Genomic DNA, 17,512 nt, shown 5'->3' with positions numbered 1-17,512 from the left:
GGAACCCTCCAACCACAAGGGATGAACTCAGATTTCTCCAGTTTCCTCATTTCCCCTCCTCCCACCTTGTCTCAGTCAAATCCCTCGAACTCAGCACTGCCTTCCTAACCTGCAATCTTCTTCCTGACCTCTCCACCCCCACCCCACTCCGGCCTATCACCCTCACCTTGACCTCCTTCCACCTATCGCATTTCCAACGCCTCTCCCCCAAGTCCCTCCTCCCTACCTTTTATCTTGGCCTGCTGGGCACACTTACCTCATTCCTGAAGAAGGGCTTATGCCCGAAACGTCGATTCTCCTGTTCCTTGGATGCTGCCTGACCTGCTGCGCTTTTCCAGCAACATATTTTCAGCAGATAACTTAATAGAGACATATAAGGTAATCAGAGGGTTAGATAGGGTGGACAGGGAGAGCCTTTTTCCAAGAATGGTGACAGCGAGCACGAGAGGGCATAGCTTTAAATTGAGGGGTGATAGATATAGGACAGATGTCAGAGGTAGTTTCTTTACTCAGAGAGTAGTAAGGCTATGGAATGCTTTGCCTGCAACGGTAGTAGATTTACCAACTTTAAGTACATTTAAGTTGTCATTGGACAAGCATATAGACGTACATGGAATAGTGTAGGTTAGATGGGCTTCAGATTGGTATGACAGTTCGGCGCAACATCGAGGGCCGAAGGCCCTATACTGCACTGTAATGTTCTATGCTCTATGTATGGGGTTCACCAAAAACATCAAAAGCACCTTTTGAGGTAAACCTAAAGGTTAGCACATTGGATCCAGCTTCTGATTGTTACTTCATTTTTTACAAACTTAGCAATCCTTCTGAAGCCCAATCTTCACAATTTTTACTATTAACATTCTGCCCATTGTCTCAAAGGTATTTGTTGTAGGTCAAACTTTGTCCTACTATTTTTGCAGTCTAGTGTCTTTGAAGAAGAAACTGAGACTCTTACCTGACTATTTCGAACTCAAAGTAGGCACAGTGTCAATTGCTTGATTATTTGAATATGTTGGCCTGAATGTTTCTGCGTTCTCCCAGTCTCTCGGTGGGACCTTTGCTGGAGATCACCAAAACCCTCGGACAACCACATGTTTAATTATTGGCATTAGCTTTTTCTAAAATTCTACAATATAAAATTATCATTTTATTCTGTTCTGCAGTTTGAAGTACTTTGATTTTGATCCACAAATTGATGCATTCATTAAACTTGGTTGCACTCAGAAGTGTTGTGTATGTCAGCACTGCCAATGAGGAGTGGTCAGCCATGTCTAGGAGGTTACTCCCCTTCCTTTCATGAGAAAATATTAGTTAAGATGTAATTAAAATATATTGAGTGGAAACATTTTAGTTTTTAAAGGTTCAAATTAATTAAAGGTTGTACACAGGTGACTATCTGTGATATTTTGTGTTGAGATATGAAATTATATCGCCATTGTTGGAAAGTATATTTCAAAATTGGTATTTTTTGCTTTGTTATGCTGACAGATGAATTTCTGGCTGATGTTTTTGTGTACAAAGTATACTGCAAATAATTAAATTTAAAATTAGGTGCATTTTAAAATATATACTTTACTGTTTTCATAGTAAAAGCAAATTACATTATTTTCAAAAAAATTAAGAGAAAAGAATTAACTGGTGTATGAGATTTATTGCTCCATTTTTAAAATGCTCCTTAAAATCTAACCCTTTGAACAAGGCTTTGGCCAGCTATCTTAATATCTTCTTATCCAGCCCAGTGTTACATTTTGTTTGATAATGCTTTTGTGAAACACCTTTAGGCATCCCATTATATTAAATGTGGACTATATATGGAAGTGGTTTTTGGAGTGTAAAATAATCTCTGCATGTGTTCAGATGTCTGCTAAGATTTTTCAATGTTATGTGTAGCCACCTAAAGCCCCATGCGTATATTTATAAAGGGTTATATGCGTTCTTAAGATCCCTCAGGAAATTACTGTGTGATGAATGGAGCAAGAGCTTGTTGTGGTTTGTTTAGGATTCTACAGCAGTGGAAGCAGATAAAAGGAGGAGAACTTACTTAACTCCAAAATCCTCAGAATTACACTCTTTACCAATTTCTACTCCAGTTGTGTACTCTCCAGGTCTCCTAACATCCCCTACCATTGCTGGCAGCTGCTGAGACTAAGTTTCAAGTTGCTGTTGATGAAATAAGCATTCAGCATTCTTTGCCTTCACATTTCCCAGCTGTCTTTGGAGGTGGATAGACACCAACAACACAAAACAATAATTTTAATAAGACCATTCAGTTTTGGGCTCTTAGCTGTTTGGGCCAAGTGCAGTCAGCCTGCCAGTGATTATGTACACAAGAATGGACAAAAATCAGTTCCCACCATTATGTGATTCATCATGATGTTAAATGGAAATAATACAATTATATATTTCACCTTTTGCAAAATTTCAGTATTTATTTGTTTCTTTTTATTATTTCAGTTGCTGTCATACCATGCAACATGCTCAAAAGTAGAGGTCGATCGACTGAAGGTAAACCTCTCCAATGTGGATCCAATGAAATATACTTAGCACAGTTCCAATTGTGCTATCATTTGGCAGGCACCTCTAATAACATTCTCCCATTATATCCTGGAAAACACATACCTCTGAAATAAAACCCTTCTTTATAGAGATACTAAATCAATACATGTGAGCATGCTATTGGTGTTTTTTTTACTCAATTGTGCTGAACTCTTGTTTAATAATAGATTGTCTTGGGAATTTCATTCACAAGATGTTTTATATATCAACATGCGTGACTGGGTTTATAAATTAGTAAACAGGTTGTTGATTATAAATCTAGAAGCGAGTGATTAAATGTAATGCATTCGCCTGCTGACTCTCTGCTGCCACATGAAGAATACTGAATACAAAAGAGTGGTCAGTGCAGATTATTTATTAAAGTAATAAAATCTGCTCACAGTGAAAAAAGCAAATGGATGAATTTAAGGCCTGCTCTCCCCTATTACACAAAGAATTACTGCATATTACCTTCCTTGTGCATGCTGTTGCTATAATGTCTATTTTATGCTCTATAGTAAAATGTTAAGTATTGTGGGAAATAAATTATGATAATTACAAAACTGATAAGTTATTGCAATTATTTTATCTATAGATATTTCCCATAAACAAGTTGTATATATTAGGTGCAAATGTTTAGTTATTGGCAATGTCATTTGTGTGGAATATACAAGTGCATGAGTGGAATGATGTATTTTAACGATACTATCAATAACGTTGGTAGTGTTATGGATGCCATATTATGTGCTGTTTTTGTGGCTACAATTACCCCTCAGACTAGACACTTTATAACACTGTATCTGGAGATCATTTTAGTGGTGCATGTTGTAACAAAGGGTTGTGAGAAAGTGGGTAGTTTTGTATGGGTTTGTATTTGTCACTTCAGCCATGTTCAAAGATAAATATATGTGATCTTCCAATTGTGTCATTCCAGCAGGGAACCCTTCTCTTTGGGGAACAGGAATCTTGTGCATATTTATGTTGGTGTTTTCAATATGTGCTTCCAGTGGACAATGCTTCCTGTCAGGAGCACAAATCAAAAATGTATCCACCATTACACTTCCCATTTCACTTAAATGTGCACTCATTGACTGATTAAAATGTTGTCCCACTTGTCCCAGCTGTATTTTTCCCTTTTATGGTTAGGTCACTTGATCAGAGCCTAGAGTGAGCCAGCCATATAGCTGCTGTTCATGGTCAAATACTGGAAAGGATTGTTGAGTGACATTACCCATTCTGTTCACTCTGGGTTTCTTTTCTTTTATGGACATATGAACTGATATTGGACTTAGATATTAATACCAGACAGGTAATAGATTGCCAGTATAATACTGGACAGCCAGATCCAGTTATATGAGCTGATGGGTTTTTTGTTACAAGGTGAAGGAAATTTGTGCTGGGCGCTTCCACTTTCTAGGAATTGTGTTTAAACGCAGCACAAATTGATAGGTATGGAGGTCATTTTGACTTTGTGTCAAGGTGAAAGCGGATGATATTGAACCACCTGCATAATTTACAGCCCTTTTTAATTTATTAACTTCAATTGAATCCAACCCTGGAAGAGATGCCCAAGTGGGCAGGGGAATGTTAAGGGCTGGGTCGGGTGGGTGGAAGCAATGAGATACATCTGAAAAATGACAACTTGCTTAGTCCAATGCAGTGTTACCAACTTCCAATCACTTGCCCGCAGTTTGATCTCTTTGTGTTTCCACAACTGCTTTTCCCCTGTAATCCCTTCTTCCACTGTCTCTTCCTCAACCATCTCTCTCACCCTCAAGGCCTGTTGCCCCATGATCTCTTTCCCATTGTGACATGTTTCTTTCGTCACCTCTTTGCACCCCCAACACTTCCTCCCTTGACTTCCTCGTTCCCGCAATCTCTTGCCCCCGCCATTTCTTCTCGCCTGTCATAACTTTGCTGTATGATCCCCCCACTTCTGATGCGATCTGTTTTCCCCCGTGATTGCTTTATCTGGTATCTCCTCTGCAAGCCAACTCTTGACCACAGTGAGCCTCCTTTTCTCCTTAGTGTAATTTTAAAAAATTCTCTCGTGAGATGTGGGCGTCGGTGGCTGGCCAGCATTTCCTGCCCATCGCTAACTGCCCTTGAACTGAATGGCTTGCTTGGCCATTTCAGAGGGTATTTGATAGTCAACCACATTGCTGTGGGTTTGGAGTTACATGGAGGCCAGACCAGGTGAGGATAGCAGATTTCCTTCCCTGAAGGACAAAAGATTTTTTTTCCCAACAATGGGCAATGATTTCATGGTCGTCAGAAGATTAGATTCTTAATTCCAGATTGTTTTATTTAGTGAATTCAAACTTCTACATCTCTGTGGTGAGATCTAATCCTGCGTCCCCAGAACATTAGTTGAGTTTTTGGATTAAGAGTCTAATAATAATATCAGTAGGCCTTCACTTCCCCACCAGAATTATCTTCCTGCATGCTGATTCCACCTTACCACCTAAAGCTGCTCTGCTCCCTCCTTGCCTGCCCAAAAATGTCAAGCCCAGGGTGCTCAGATCCGATATAGTCACCTAATACTATGTTTGACCAAAGTACGGGTCGTTCTGCTATAACGTCACAATTGCATTCCTCTGCAACCCTGCCCTGTAGAGAATTGCACTATGGAAAACCGCTACAGAAAATCAGGCTGTACAAGATCGTGATAGATCATTGCTATACCAGTAAGTAAATGAGGTGGTGAACAGTCTTGCATTCTGTTTGTAATCATATTGCCTTTCTAAAACATTCAACTTAAACCACATTAGCAATCCACCATTATTCATCTATTAATTAATCCCTTGTAGGAACTATACAAAGTACCTAAAAATACCATCATGATTTATGAACAGTCAGGCAAACTTTCCATCTAGTTCTTCATGTGATAAAATAAATGAATATTAATAGGAAAAAGACAATGTTGAATTAACAGCTAGACCCCTGTTGTAACTTAGTGGAGTTTTGGACAGGGAGGTATTTGTTATATAAGAAGTTCAAATGTAAGGGGCACATGCCTATTTTAATCCAGATAACTCATTATTGTTTTATTTTTGGCCATCATTTTGTGGCAGAGAGTATAAGGCAGCCCTCATGACACAATTTGGAGCTTTTAAAGCATCAGTACAATGATGGAATTTAGGGGAGTTGTAATTTGGAAGAATATTGGAAATGAATTCAGAACAGTCAAACGATGTGTCATTGCTGACTGATGGGTCCCTTGTGTACTGCTGGAGACAAGTCGGAACTCCAGAGAAAGTTTCTACCACAACAACAGTAGCAAAAAAACTATTGTTGACTTAAAGAAAGCACTGTAGGAGGTAGCCCGGGAGGTTAACAGTGGGGTTGTTTATCCACATTTGTGAATTTAATATAGGAAACATTTTACAATCTAATCCAGTTGGGAAATGTGAGTAAAGTTGTGCATTCACCTACATTGTGCTGTGTGAATTTGTTAAACTCTACCTTGTCAAATCAACTCCATCATGCAATTTCTCACAGCCAGTTAGCTAGAAAGCACCACAATCCTTCTGTTTCAGTCCACTTCCTCTCAGCCCCATCTATCCATTCACCACTGAGATTCACTCTTATCCTTATGCCATCTGACGCACCCCGCTGAAAGTCACTCTTACCAAACGTACTATATCCTTTGAATGAATATACTCATTCACCAGTCTGTTTCCTCTCCCACTGCAATTAAAGAGTGTGTCAACTAATCAGGAGAATGAGTGTGTCTCCACACATCACATATTTGGCAACTAAAGAAAAGTTAGCATTGGACAACAGTGGCAGTTTTTGGTGTCCCTAGCCATCAGATATGGTGATGTGGCACCCCGGAGCTACCTGGATGTAGAATACAATTGTCATACTGCACCCAGTCATGTTGATTCCAGCAGTGAGTCCAGTTTCATCACCATTTTGACAATTTGCAATCATCCTACTTTGCCAGCTGTAATTTAAATCTGTTTTTTAGAGCAGAGTCTTCTTGGTCACAATCAATGATGACAAATGCTCAGAGGAGGTAATTTCTTCTGAGGATGCACAGGATTCTTAGAGTGTCCAGTGAGCGAAATAGTTGGGTTTTCACCTAGTGACTCGAACTTCAGAAATGAGCAAGTGAAGGTGGTGGTGGCAGAGACAGCTGTGAAGTGTCTACATTGCAGCCATCTCCAGGTTGTCCCCAGCTAATCATAATAGGGTATCCCCAGGCCAATCAAGGAAAAAGAGAATCATTGAAGACCACTGAAGAGATCATTGAAGAGAATGAGCATTGTACAGTCAGGACTTTGGAACAAGGTAACACATGGTCAATGGTCGGACCCTGGGAAGCACCAATGATCGGAGGTATCTTGTTGTGCGTGTACACCAGTCCCAGACAGGTGGATAAAGTGATTATGAAGGCATATTGGATCCATGCCTTTATTAGTCAAGGCATTCGAGTGTGTGAGCAGGGACGTTATCTTGGAACTGTGTAACTAAGTAGGCCATAGCTTGAGTATTGTGTACAGTTCTGGAATCTACATTATAAGGAGGAGTGTGATTGTACTGGAGAGGGTGCAAGGGAGATTTATCAGGATTTGACTGGGCTGGAAAGTTTCAGTTATGAAGCGAGATTGGACAGGCTGGGGTAGTTTTCCTTAGAGCAGAGCAAATTGGGAGGGACATGATAAAGTTATGAAGGGTCGGATAGGGTAGACTGGAAGAAACCGTTTCTCCTTGATGGAGGGACCAGTGAACAAGAAACCTAAATTTAAGGTAAGGGGCAGAAAGGTTTCGAGGATATGTGAGGAAAAAACATTTTCAGACTAAAGGATAGTCACTGCTGTAAGGGTGGTAGGGGCAGAAACAATCATAAAAAGTATTTTGATGGGTACTTGCAATGCCAAAGGCATACAAGGTTATGGGCCAAGTGCTGGAAAATGGGATTAGAATAGTTAGGAGGTTGTTTTTGACTGGGGTAGATGCAGTCGGCTGAAGGACCTTTCTCTGCACTGTGGATCTTTATAACTTTATGATTATATAAGCACACAGCCACAATTGCAGAGAAAATGAAGAAGTGCTCTTCAAACACGAATGGATTGATCAGGACACGCTCCTAAGTGTAACACGGCCTGCCCCATAGAACATCACTTATGGTAATCAAATAATTTTGTCTTCAATTAACTATGGCAGACTCTTGATAACAAAATCATTGGTGCCAAGAACAAATGAACAGAATTCAACCTTGATTTAGCAGTGCTGTGTTGATCTGCCACATGTTGCTTTCCAGCAGTGTGGCCGCAATGAAATAAGGCTGTCCATTTAGCTTGTTGGGCCTGCTGAACTTCTACATCAACTTCACTTTCCCACATTATTCTTATATGCTTTGATTCCCTGAGTGGCCAAAAACATTTCCATAGTTCTCAATGTACTCTGTGGTAGATAATTCTAAAGATTCACAATCCTCTGAAAGACTGACCACTTACCTTACGGCTATGACAACGATCCTCCAGTCAGGGGAAACAGTGTGTCAAGCTTACCCTATTAAGCTTACCCTGTTAAGCTCTCAAAATTTGCCATGTTTCAGAGAGAATCCACGTGTTATAAACCAGGACTTCACTTAAAACACTTCCACTTCTCTTTTTTTTACTGCCTCCAGTTACTCCCCAATATGCTGCCTCAATACTTGACTGGCAAGTCTGTACCTATATGCTTCCAGGATTGTACCTGTTAGGAAAGATTCTAAATAAGTTCATATAAAAAGTAGGGTAGATGCATGGCAAACTTCCGAAATATCAGATATCTTCCATTTCTGAGCTACATGCTACCTCTCAGGGGTATCTCAGACCAAAACCTCAAGTGGATCCCCAGGTGCAGAGCTGGCATTTAGCTTTATCTCACCATTATCTTTCTTGGCTTTTCATTGTCTCTGACTTGTCACACTGCTTGCCCAGTATTGGATGAAGAGAAACTTCCTCCCAATAACTATAGGCAAGATGAAAGCTATTGTTAGCTTCCATCACCGATTCCATGCTCTGGCTTTTATTTCCATCCTGGGAACTGTGTGAAACTGAACCAAATATCATTTGTAATCTTTGACCAAAGATGAGCTTTCAACCACATATCAATAAAATTGTTTGCACCACCTCCATAATATTGTCTTATTCTGATCCTGTCTCAACTCATCTACTGTTGCTGTGACTTGGTAACCTCAAAAATTGGCAATCTCCCATTCTTCACTTCTGAAGGGTCACTCGATCCAAAATGTTAACTCTGATTTCTCTCCACAGATGCTGCTAAGCTTTTCCAGCAATGTCTGTTTTTGTCTCCACTTAAACTTCTACTCATCCCACATTCCAAAGTTAACGCTCTTCAAATCGTGTTAACCCATCCCCTGGTATTTGGTGATCTTCAGTGGCTCCCATTCCAATCACACTTCAATTTTACTTTCTCACCATCTCTATCACTTTTTCCATTATACAAACTTCCGATTGCCTCCAGTTCTGGCCTCTCTTATGTCCATGACTTAGTTCGCTGTTGATGTCTGTGCTTTCTTTCCTTAACCTTTAAAATTCTATTTTTAAGCTTTCCCTTCCCCTGTTAACACTCCACCCACATACACCGTGCACTTGTTCAGATTAAAATCCACACACTAGCTACCACTGCTCACCCCACTCGCTTTGCTCACTTCACACCTCCAACACTACCTTCAGGAACTTCTAGATAATAGCTGTAATATACTTTGCTGGTTGGAATCATACCTGGCACATAGGAAGATGGTTGTGATTGTTGAAGGTCTGTCATCTCAGTTCCACAACATCTCTGCAGGAGTTCGTCAGGGTAGTGTCCTAGCCCCAACTATTTTCAGCTGCTTCAGAAATTACCTTCCCTCCATTCATAGTAGGTGGAGGTGTTTGCTGATGATTGCACAATGTCCAGCACATTCGCAACTCCTTAGATACTGAAGCAGTCATGTTCCAATGCAACAAGTCCTGGACAATGTCTAGGCCTGGGCTGAAAAATGGCAAGTAACATTTATACAATACAATACAATACAGAACAGGAGACTTTACCTTCTGTACCATCCTGCCGTGAGGTACCTTATCAAATGCCTTACTAACGTCCTTGGAGACAACACTCACTGTCCTTCCCTCATCAATCATTTTTGTCACTTACACAAAAAACTCAAATGAAGTTGGTGAAACATGAATAAAAACAAACTTGATAAAAACGAATGATTATTCTTCCTGTCATTATGCTAAGACCAGAAGTTTTGACCAGAACAATGAAACAGAGTAAAACTTCCATGAAATCAAAACTTTAAGAACTTTGAATTTCTGACTGAGCATAGGATTCTCATATTTTCAGTTTAACTTATGAAACGCAAAATGATGTTATTTTCTTCTCTTCTCTTCTACTTTTCCAATTCTCTCCCATGTTTCGCAGCCTTCACCAATTAGCTTGTGCCTGAAAACGATTGTAAGTGTGGGTCTTTCATGCTTTTAAAAACATTTTAGAACCTTCCCTTATGCTGTACCTCCTAACAGTATACTTTGTGTTTTAGTTCATAAAATGAATATTCTGGATCAGAATTAACTTTATCATGGTGATTGCTAAAGTGCTGTAATCAGCTAGATGGAGATATAAGCTTGGATCTGGTATCTGGTTTTCAAGCATTGCATACGCATTCTGAAAAATGGCAGGCAAAAAAGTGTTTGTCCCACTCGGTCTTGTAAATACAAACACGAAACTCCCTTTATACATTGGTGCAGCAGATGTTAGCAAATAAAGAGCATCTGAGTTCCTGCTATAACATTACTTTGCCTTGAAATAGCAAATGCTGTTACTGGTTTTACTTGGAGAAACCAACGCCATAGGTTGCTTACAGAAAAGAGCTAAGTTAATCATCTACAAATTACTCTCTTGATCACACCATGTTCACCTTCAACCCCTTCCTCCACTCTACCCCCATGCAATCCTCAAGATCACTGACCCAGGCCCTGAGTCCAACCTATGATCACCCACACTCTCATTCCCACCTTGATACACACAATCCTCCAAAACCTTGATGTTTACCGGAAGTCCACAATCCTTCTGATGCCCTCCAAGGCTTTCAGTTCTGGGAGACCTGTAACCTCCTGATGTCTGTCATCTCTTGAGATCTCATTTCTTCACACACCACCTCCCACGCTGGGCTCATGATTAGATTAGATTCTCAACAGTGTGGAAACAGCCCTTCGGCACACCGAATTTTTGAAGAGCAACCCACCCAGACCCATTCCCCTACATTTACCCCTTCATCGAACACTATGGGCAATTTAGCATGGCCAATTCACCCGACCTGCACATTTTTTGCACTGTGGGAGCACCCGGAGGAAACCCACGCAGACACGGGGAGAATGTGCAAAATCCACACAGACGGTTGCCTGAGTCAGGAATTGAACCCGGGTCGCTGGCGCTGTGAGGCTGCAGTGCTAACTACTGTGCCACCATAACGCCCTCTTATGCCTCCCCCTCCCAAGACACCACAAGATCCTCGCTACCAATCTAGATCCTCACTAGCCCCCAAAACCTTGCTGTTGCCTCACACAAATCTTTGATAACTGTTATCGCATTCAAGGAAAGTATATTTGGGGGAATATGTTCTACCAGTTGTTCTGAAATATATGTTGTACTACTCGCCAGCAGGAGCAGGATAAAATAGGATTGTGTCAGCAGATGGAAGATCATAAAGTAAAGCCTTAAATTTGTCCCTCTCTCTTGATACAGGCTTTAACTGTTCTGCATTTCCATTCAGGCTGCAAAACTTCCTGCTGTGAGTGAGCTGGGAATCGATAGTTTTCACTTCAGTGATTTTTCTCTCGATAATGATGGAATGATCACAGCATCATTAAGGATGTTCTTGGAACTAGGGATGGTACAGAAATTCAAAGTAGATTATGAGGTAAGAAAGGCGTATGTAGAAGATGTCCATTCTGTACTGCGATGTGCATTTAGCATTTTATAGAATGCATTTAGAGTCTTCAAACAGATTTCAACAGTGTCCTGTTTCTTCAATCCTAAAATACACTTATTTGTTTTTCACTTGAGAAATGGCATAGTTATTGTTTATGCCTATCTCCTTAAATTATCAAAAACAAGAACCTGATAGGAAGTCTCAAAACAAGGATCAACAATGCAGTCGAATAAATTATTTATCCAGCCAGTTCCCTAAAGCAGCAGGTAAGAAGCAAAATAGCATTTAGCTACATGATTTGAGAGCATTGCAGGTTACTGGAGGTTTTTGGCCTCTCTGTACAGAAGAGTTTTTCCTTTGTTTGCAGAATCCCTTGTACAGCTTAAAAAAAGATTTGGGACATGTCACTTGTGAAATATTGGCCACTAAATTTGTTTCTATGAGAACTGGTGGTGGTTATGCCATAACCTGTGTCAGTGAGGAATACTCTGTGACTGCAATTTGTACCATTGACTTTCTCTCTCGGCAATCAACCACCTGCCAAGCATGAAACAGGGTATAAAACTGATAGCAGGTTCCTGCTGATAAATTCCTGGATTTCCAGTTTTCCTCTGCTCTGTCTGCCTTACTGTTAATAACTTAGCCAATGTTTTCTCACGGCTGGAAGGAACCCATATGAAATGAGGTCCCACCATCATTAGCTCAGCTCCTACTGCACTAAAGCAGAGAGAGAGAGAGAGAGACCTAATTAATGTTAATTTGTATTAAATTGATTAGGAGTGCTTATTTAAGTTGAAGTTTAAATGCTTGTCTACATTGAGCAGAAGGAGCAGAGTAATGGGTGCACATACACTTTTTCAGTTGTTAAACGAGGTGAGATTCTGCACTGTCCTATCAATTAAGCACTGAATCTGTTTCAAAGCTCCTACTTGTGTTTCTCCTTTCCTTTGATTTTATTTCCGCCCAGCATCTCTTTTCTTCTTTACCCTGTCCCTGAACTTTGGGAATGCTGAGGAAACATTCCAGATGTGTATAATGAACTTCTGCAAAGAAAGGGAAAGCTGTCCATTTGTGCTGCTACTTATAAGGAAGTGCGCATAATATTTGGCATTTAAGATACCAAGAACATTTTCCACATTCCCTTTTAAACAAGTTGCTGAGACAAGACCAAAGCTGGGCTGGAAGCCTGCACTAACTGTTCAAGTTAATTATCCAAATAATCTGACACTGCAAAATTACAGCGTGAATTTGCTGTATTGCAGACTAGCGCTAAACTGATAACCCCCAATACAAATATGCACAAAACACATAATCAGGTCTTATGTAGAGCTAAAAAGGAAATATTTAATATTCTGTTTGTTGACTCTCTTCCTGTTCTGTAAAATGCATTTTCTGCAATTTAACTGCGAATTGTAATTTTGAAACCAGACTTAATGTTACAATGTTCCTAACTGTTTAACTCTAGCAGAATGCCACTTTGAATATCTTTTGCAGAAGCACATTGCTTAGCAAACTCAATACAATGTAGATCTGATGTGTCAAGCTGCATTTTGTGATGTGAAAGTTTCTGTTAATTACCCACAAATTCTGTAATGGTTTGCTGAGAATTCCATTCTCATAAAACTGCTGTGAAGTGAGTGAGCAAGTGATAAGAAGGTGAGCAATGCTATCAGCTCCTGCGTTCTTTATTTCCCAGGGTGATAGTTCTCCTGTAACTTGTTCCAGACAGAAATCAGGTCATGAAAAGGTACTGGCAGAATAAACAAACAATCCTAAACCTCAATAATGAGTTCAATAGGGACTCTAAAGTCCAGTACTGTCAGAATTCGTTCATTTTCAGTATATGTAGCCATAACCCCATAACCCATCCCTCACTTAACATTGTTTCTGGTGCACTTCAGATACCTATGAGGGACATAACTGTTACTATCAAGCTGTCTTTGAGCCTTCATATATCTCACTTGGTTCATGAACATTTGTTCTGATAGCTGATTCTCTAGGTAGTGGAACAATAAAGCAGGTCTAATGTGACCTTAACCAAGTAGCTAACTTTCTCACGTGAACAAACCAGACACCTGCCAATTTTCAACATTGTCAAAACATTGATATGGCTTCATATTCCAATGATACCACATACAATTCAGGCCCACTAAATGCATTAGATACATGTCCTTTTTTCATGTAGGATCCCTTTGGCTGAGAGCATTCTGTTTTGTTAGGTCCAGCATTCTGCCATTTTCATCATAAGGCTGAATCTTACTTGGCTCTGAGTGGAGTGGACTATGGCGCACTCGGTAGAGAGTCATCATGACATTGAGATCACCTTGATGCAATTTGAGTGCTTTATTCAAGTAGCATGCTGAAATTCTCTTCAGGGAGCAGTGAGCTTCCTATTGATGCTCATTATTGTTTGTTAAACACCTTGTGAACAGTCCAACTTGCCACAGGTTGTGGATCTTAACAGACCTGCCATACAAATAAGCCATCAGGAAAACTCGATATGGAAGCCCAAGTGGGCTATTGGCAGGTTTGTTTTGTCGCTTGCTCTAAAAGGGCTGTATGTTGGACATCAGGCACCCACACTTGTACACACTCCATACTCATTCGCGACACACAACTCACAGCCATGGGCTTTGATGCCTAACATGTGCCAACCTCTTCTATGTTCCCTCATGGCACATAACCAATCCACTTACAGGAAACTTCTCCCTAAGTGTTGCACCTCAGGTTGCACCAGCAAAGTATCATTGTTATAAAAATGGAAAGAACTGCGGATGCTGGAAATCAGAAACAAAAACCAAAATTGCTGGAAAACAGGTCTAACAGCATTTGCGGAGTGAAGTCAGAGTTAATGTTTCCTCAGAACTCAGAATTATCATTGTCATGCTGCAACAATGACACTGTGCACTCAGGGACGCACACCCAGCTTATGAACTGGACTAGGCTGCATCTCTGGGCTCCTTGCTCACTGTCATAGTGCTCACTCATTGAAAAAGGATCTGTGCTGAGACCTCTGTTGTTTGTAACACATTTAAATGATTTGAATGAAAACGTAGGTGATCTGATTAGTATGTTTGCAGAAGATGTGAAATTTGATAGAATTTCTGATGGTGAGGAATGTTGTCAAAGGATACAGCAGGATATAGACTAGTTGGAAAGTTGGGTGGAGAAATAACAGATGGAGTTTAATCCAGTCAAGTGTGACATGATGTAAGGTCAAATGCAAGAGCAAAGTATACAGTAGATGGCAGGACCCTGAGGAGTATTGATATACAGAGGGTTCTAGGGGTGTAAGGCCATAGCTTTTGCTTGCCTTCATCAGTTGTGTACAAATGTTGACAAGTCTTGTGTAGCTATGTAAGACTTTAGTTCGGCTGCATTTGGAACATTGTGTACAGTTCTGGCCGCCACTCCATAGGAAGCATGGAGCCATTCCTGGCACAAAGGAACATGATTCTGGTTGTCGGAAGCCAGTTATTTCTGTTGAGGGTTATCTCTGCAGGAGTTCCTCAGCGTAATGTTTTAGGCCCAACCATCTTCAGCTGCTTCATCAATGACCTTACCACCATCATAAGGTTAGCAGTGGAGATGTTCACCAATGATTGCATAATGTTCAGCAGTATTCTCAGATACTGACACATTTCATGTACAAATGTTACAAGACCTGAGCAATATTTCAGGCTTGGGCTGGTAAGTGGTAGATGACAATCATACCACAAAAGTCCCAGGAAATGACCATCTCCATAAAGAGAATCCAAACATTACCCCTTGATGTCCACTGACATTATCATCCAAACATTACCATCAACATCCTGGGTCTGAACTGGACCAGCCATATAAAGGCTTACAAGAAAAGATCAGAGGTTAGGAATTCTGCAATGAGGAATGCTTGGGTTCCCAAACCTTATCCACCAACTACAAGACACAACTCAGAGTTTGAGGGAGTGTTCCCCACCAGCTTGGATGAGTTCTGCTCCAACAATGCTGAACAATGCGCCATCCAGAAGAAAGCAGCTTGCTTGATTAGCCTCAATCCACTATATTCAATATTCACTCTTATCACTGCAACAACTCAAAGGCTCCTTATACATCAACGTGCAAACCCACTATCTCTACCACAGGAGAACAACAGGGGCAGAGAAAATGCATGGGGGCACCATCATCTACAAATTCCTCTCTAAGCCATATACCATCCTGACCTGAAACCATATTGTTGGTCCTTCACAGTTGCTGGATCAGAATACAGGAATTGCCTCCCTACTATCACTGTGGTATTATTCAAGGTAGCTCAGCACAAAATATTTATCTAGCCAGTGACACCCACAACTTGAGTGAATTAAAAAAGATTACATAAGGTTTTTGATTCACTCTAGTGAAGTAACTCCCAATGGGGTTCAGAGAACTATTAGAAATCGCAATGCACCTGTTCAAAAGAACATTGATTTGTGAGGGCTCAAATCTGATTAATTTTAAATCACTGGTGCAAAATCCTTATTATCACTTTTCGATAACCACACTGGCAGGAGTCAGGTTACTGACTTGGGATATTCAGCTAGTCCTTGTGGTGTGTGTGCTGCAGGGAGCAGTTGTCCTTCTTGTTTATGTACAGAAAAGGACAGTGAGTTTCACACATTTGAAGCTGATTTTACTCAGAATGGTGATGCCCCCATCAACAAGCCCAAAAACTGGAGACAAACCTTCTTGGGATTTTCATCTGCATTTTAGAACAATCCAACAATGACTCCATTGCCATGAGGGAAACTGTCCCTTTAAAGCACAAGAAAACCCACTTCAGAGTGACAAGACAATCAGGAGCCCAACACTGCCCCCAATGCAATTTTGAGAGTGACAGGTTCAGTTTTGGATGGCTTTGCCTTACTATTGTCTAATTGAAGCCCTTAAGTAGACAATTAATGTCCGTTTCTGAACTGTATCCCACCATTGCTGGGATTCAGCAGTAAGAAGGAGGGACTAGCATTTGATGTGTAATCCTGCAAGTTGAACTTTGCTTGCTGCTGGCCAGATAAAGGGGGAGGGAAGATGTTTCTTGCTGGACCAGCAGTGCTAAACAGAGGCCTTTCCCCACATTTATAACCCGGTTAATACCCCAGTTTAAAAGGGTATTAACATAATAGCAGTTAGATACAAGTATTAAGCCAATCAGAGAGTATTTAAGATTTAACCACATCCCTGTGCAACTGGAGTCATACGTGCACCAAACTACGGACATTTCTTTTCATGAAAGAATGACGGGTTTGTACACCAATCAACAGTGGTTTCATTCAACCATCATTAGGCTAACCTTTTTAAAATTCCAGATTTTTATTTATTGAAGTTAAGGTTCTACCACCTGCCATTGTGGGATTTGAATCCACTTTCCAGAGTATTTTCTGGTCCATTGACATTACCAGTATGTTCTCACTACTGCCTCCTCCCTGTAAGGCAGGCAAACTTTCATCCCTCGAGTTGTAAACTCACTGTTCATCTCTGTTCTTGAACACTGTTCTTTACATCAATTCAGGTCTTTTTTTTCTTTTCTCTTTGGTCTGTAATGCTTATCTATTTACAAATAGTGGGTAAACATTGTACCACGTAACACTAGCATTTGAAAGCATTAGCATTTCCACAGGAAATTCTTTCCTTACAAGTTTATCAAATATTTTAACTTGATTTTATTTTGAATGCTCCAGAATCTAAAATATGTTTCCAAAGATTTCAAGTTATTATCTACCTTGTGAACATACTAGTGGTCAGAGGAGGAATTCCAAAATTGTAGTTGCTAAAAAGAAATCCAAGAGGTTCATGAAATGATTCTTACTTCACCTATGATCAGAATTAAAGATTTCACTCCAGAATGTGTGTTGTACTCCAAAAATAGAAAAAAAAGAACTGTGGATGCTGGAAAGCAGAAACAAAAACAGAAATTGCTGGAAAGAATAACACATCTCGCCGCGTCTGTGGAGTTAATGTTGCAGATCCTGTGACCCTTCATTAGATTAGATTGCTTATAGTGTGGAAACAGGCCCTTCGGCCCAACAAGTC

The 17,512-nt window shown here is 40.4% G+C and overlaps 1 protein-coding gene across 3 annotated transcripts in view; it reads left to right on the top strand.

Moving 5' to 3' along the window:
• LOC122549709 (dual 3',5'-cyclic-AMP and -GMP phosphodiesterase 11A-like) overlaps window positions 1-17,512 on the top strand; it is a 298,915-nt gene that overhangs the window by 208,360 nt on the left and 73,043 nt on the right. For all 3 annotated transcript variants that reach the window (XR_006311644.1, XM_043689586.1, XM_043689585.1), the window contains 2 exons: window positions 2,455-2,505; window positions 11,312-11,458. Coding sequence is in view for 2 of the 3 variants with exons in the window: in XM_043689586.1 (XP_043545521.1) it covers window positions 2,455-2,505; window positions 11,312-11,458 (198 nt within the window). In the remaining variant the exon portion in view is untranslated. The remainder of the gene's footprint in view (window positions 1-2,454; window positions 2,506-11,311; window positions 11,459-17,512) is intronic.

This window comes from Chiloscyllium plagiosum, chromosome 5 (assembly GCF_004010195.1).
Source record: "Chiloscyllium plagiosum isolate BGI_BamShark_2017 chromosome 5, ASM401019v2, whole genome shotgun sequence".
In the NCBI taxonomy this organism is placed as follows: domain Eukaryota; kingdom Metazoa; phylum Chordata; class Chondrichthyes; order Orectolobiformes; family Hemiscylliidae; genus Chiloscyllium; species Chiloscyllium plagiosum.
This window is presented reverse-complemented; position numbering and strand designations above follow the sequence as displayed.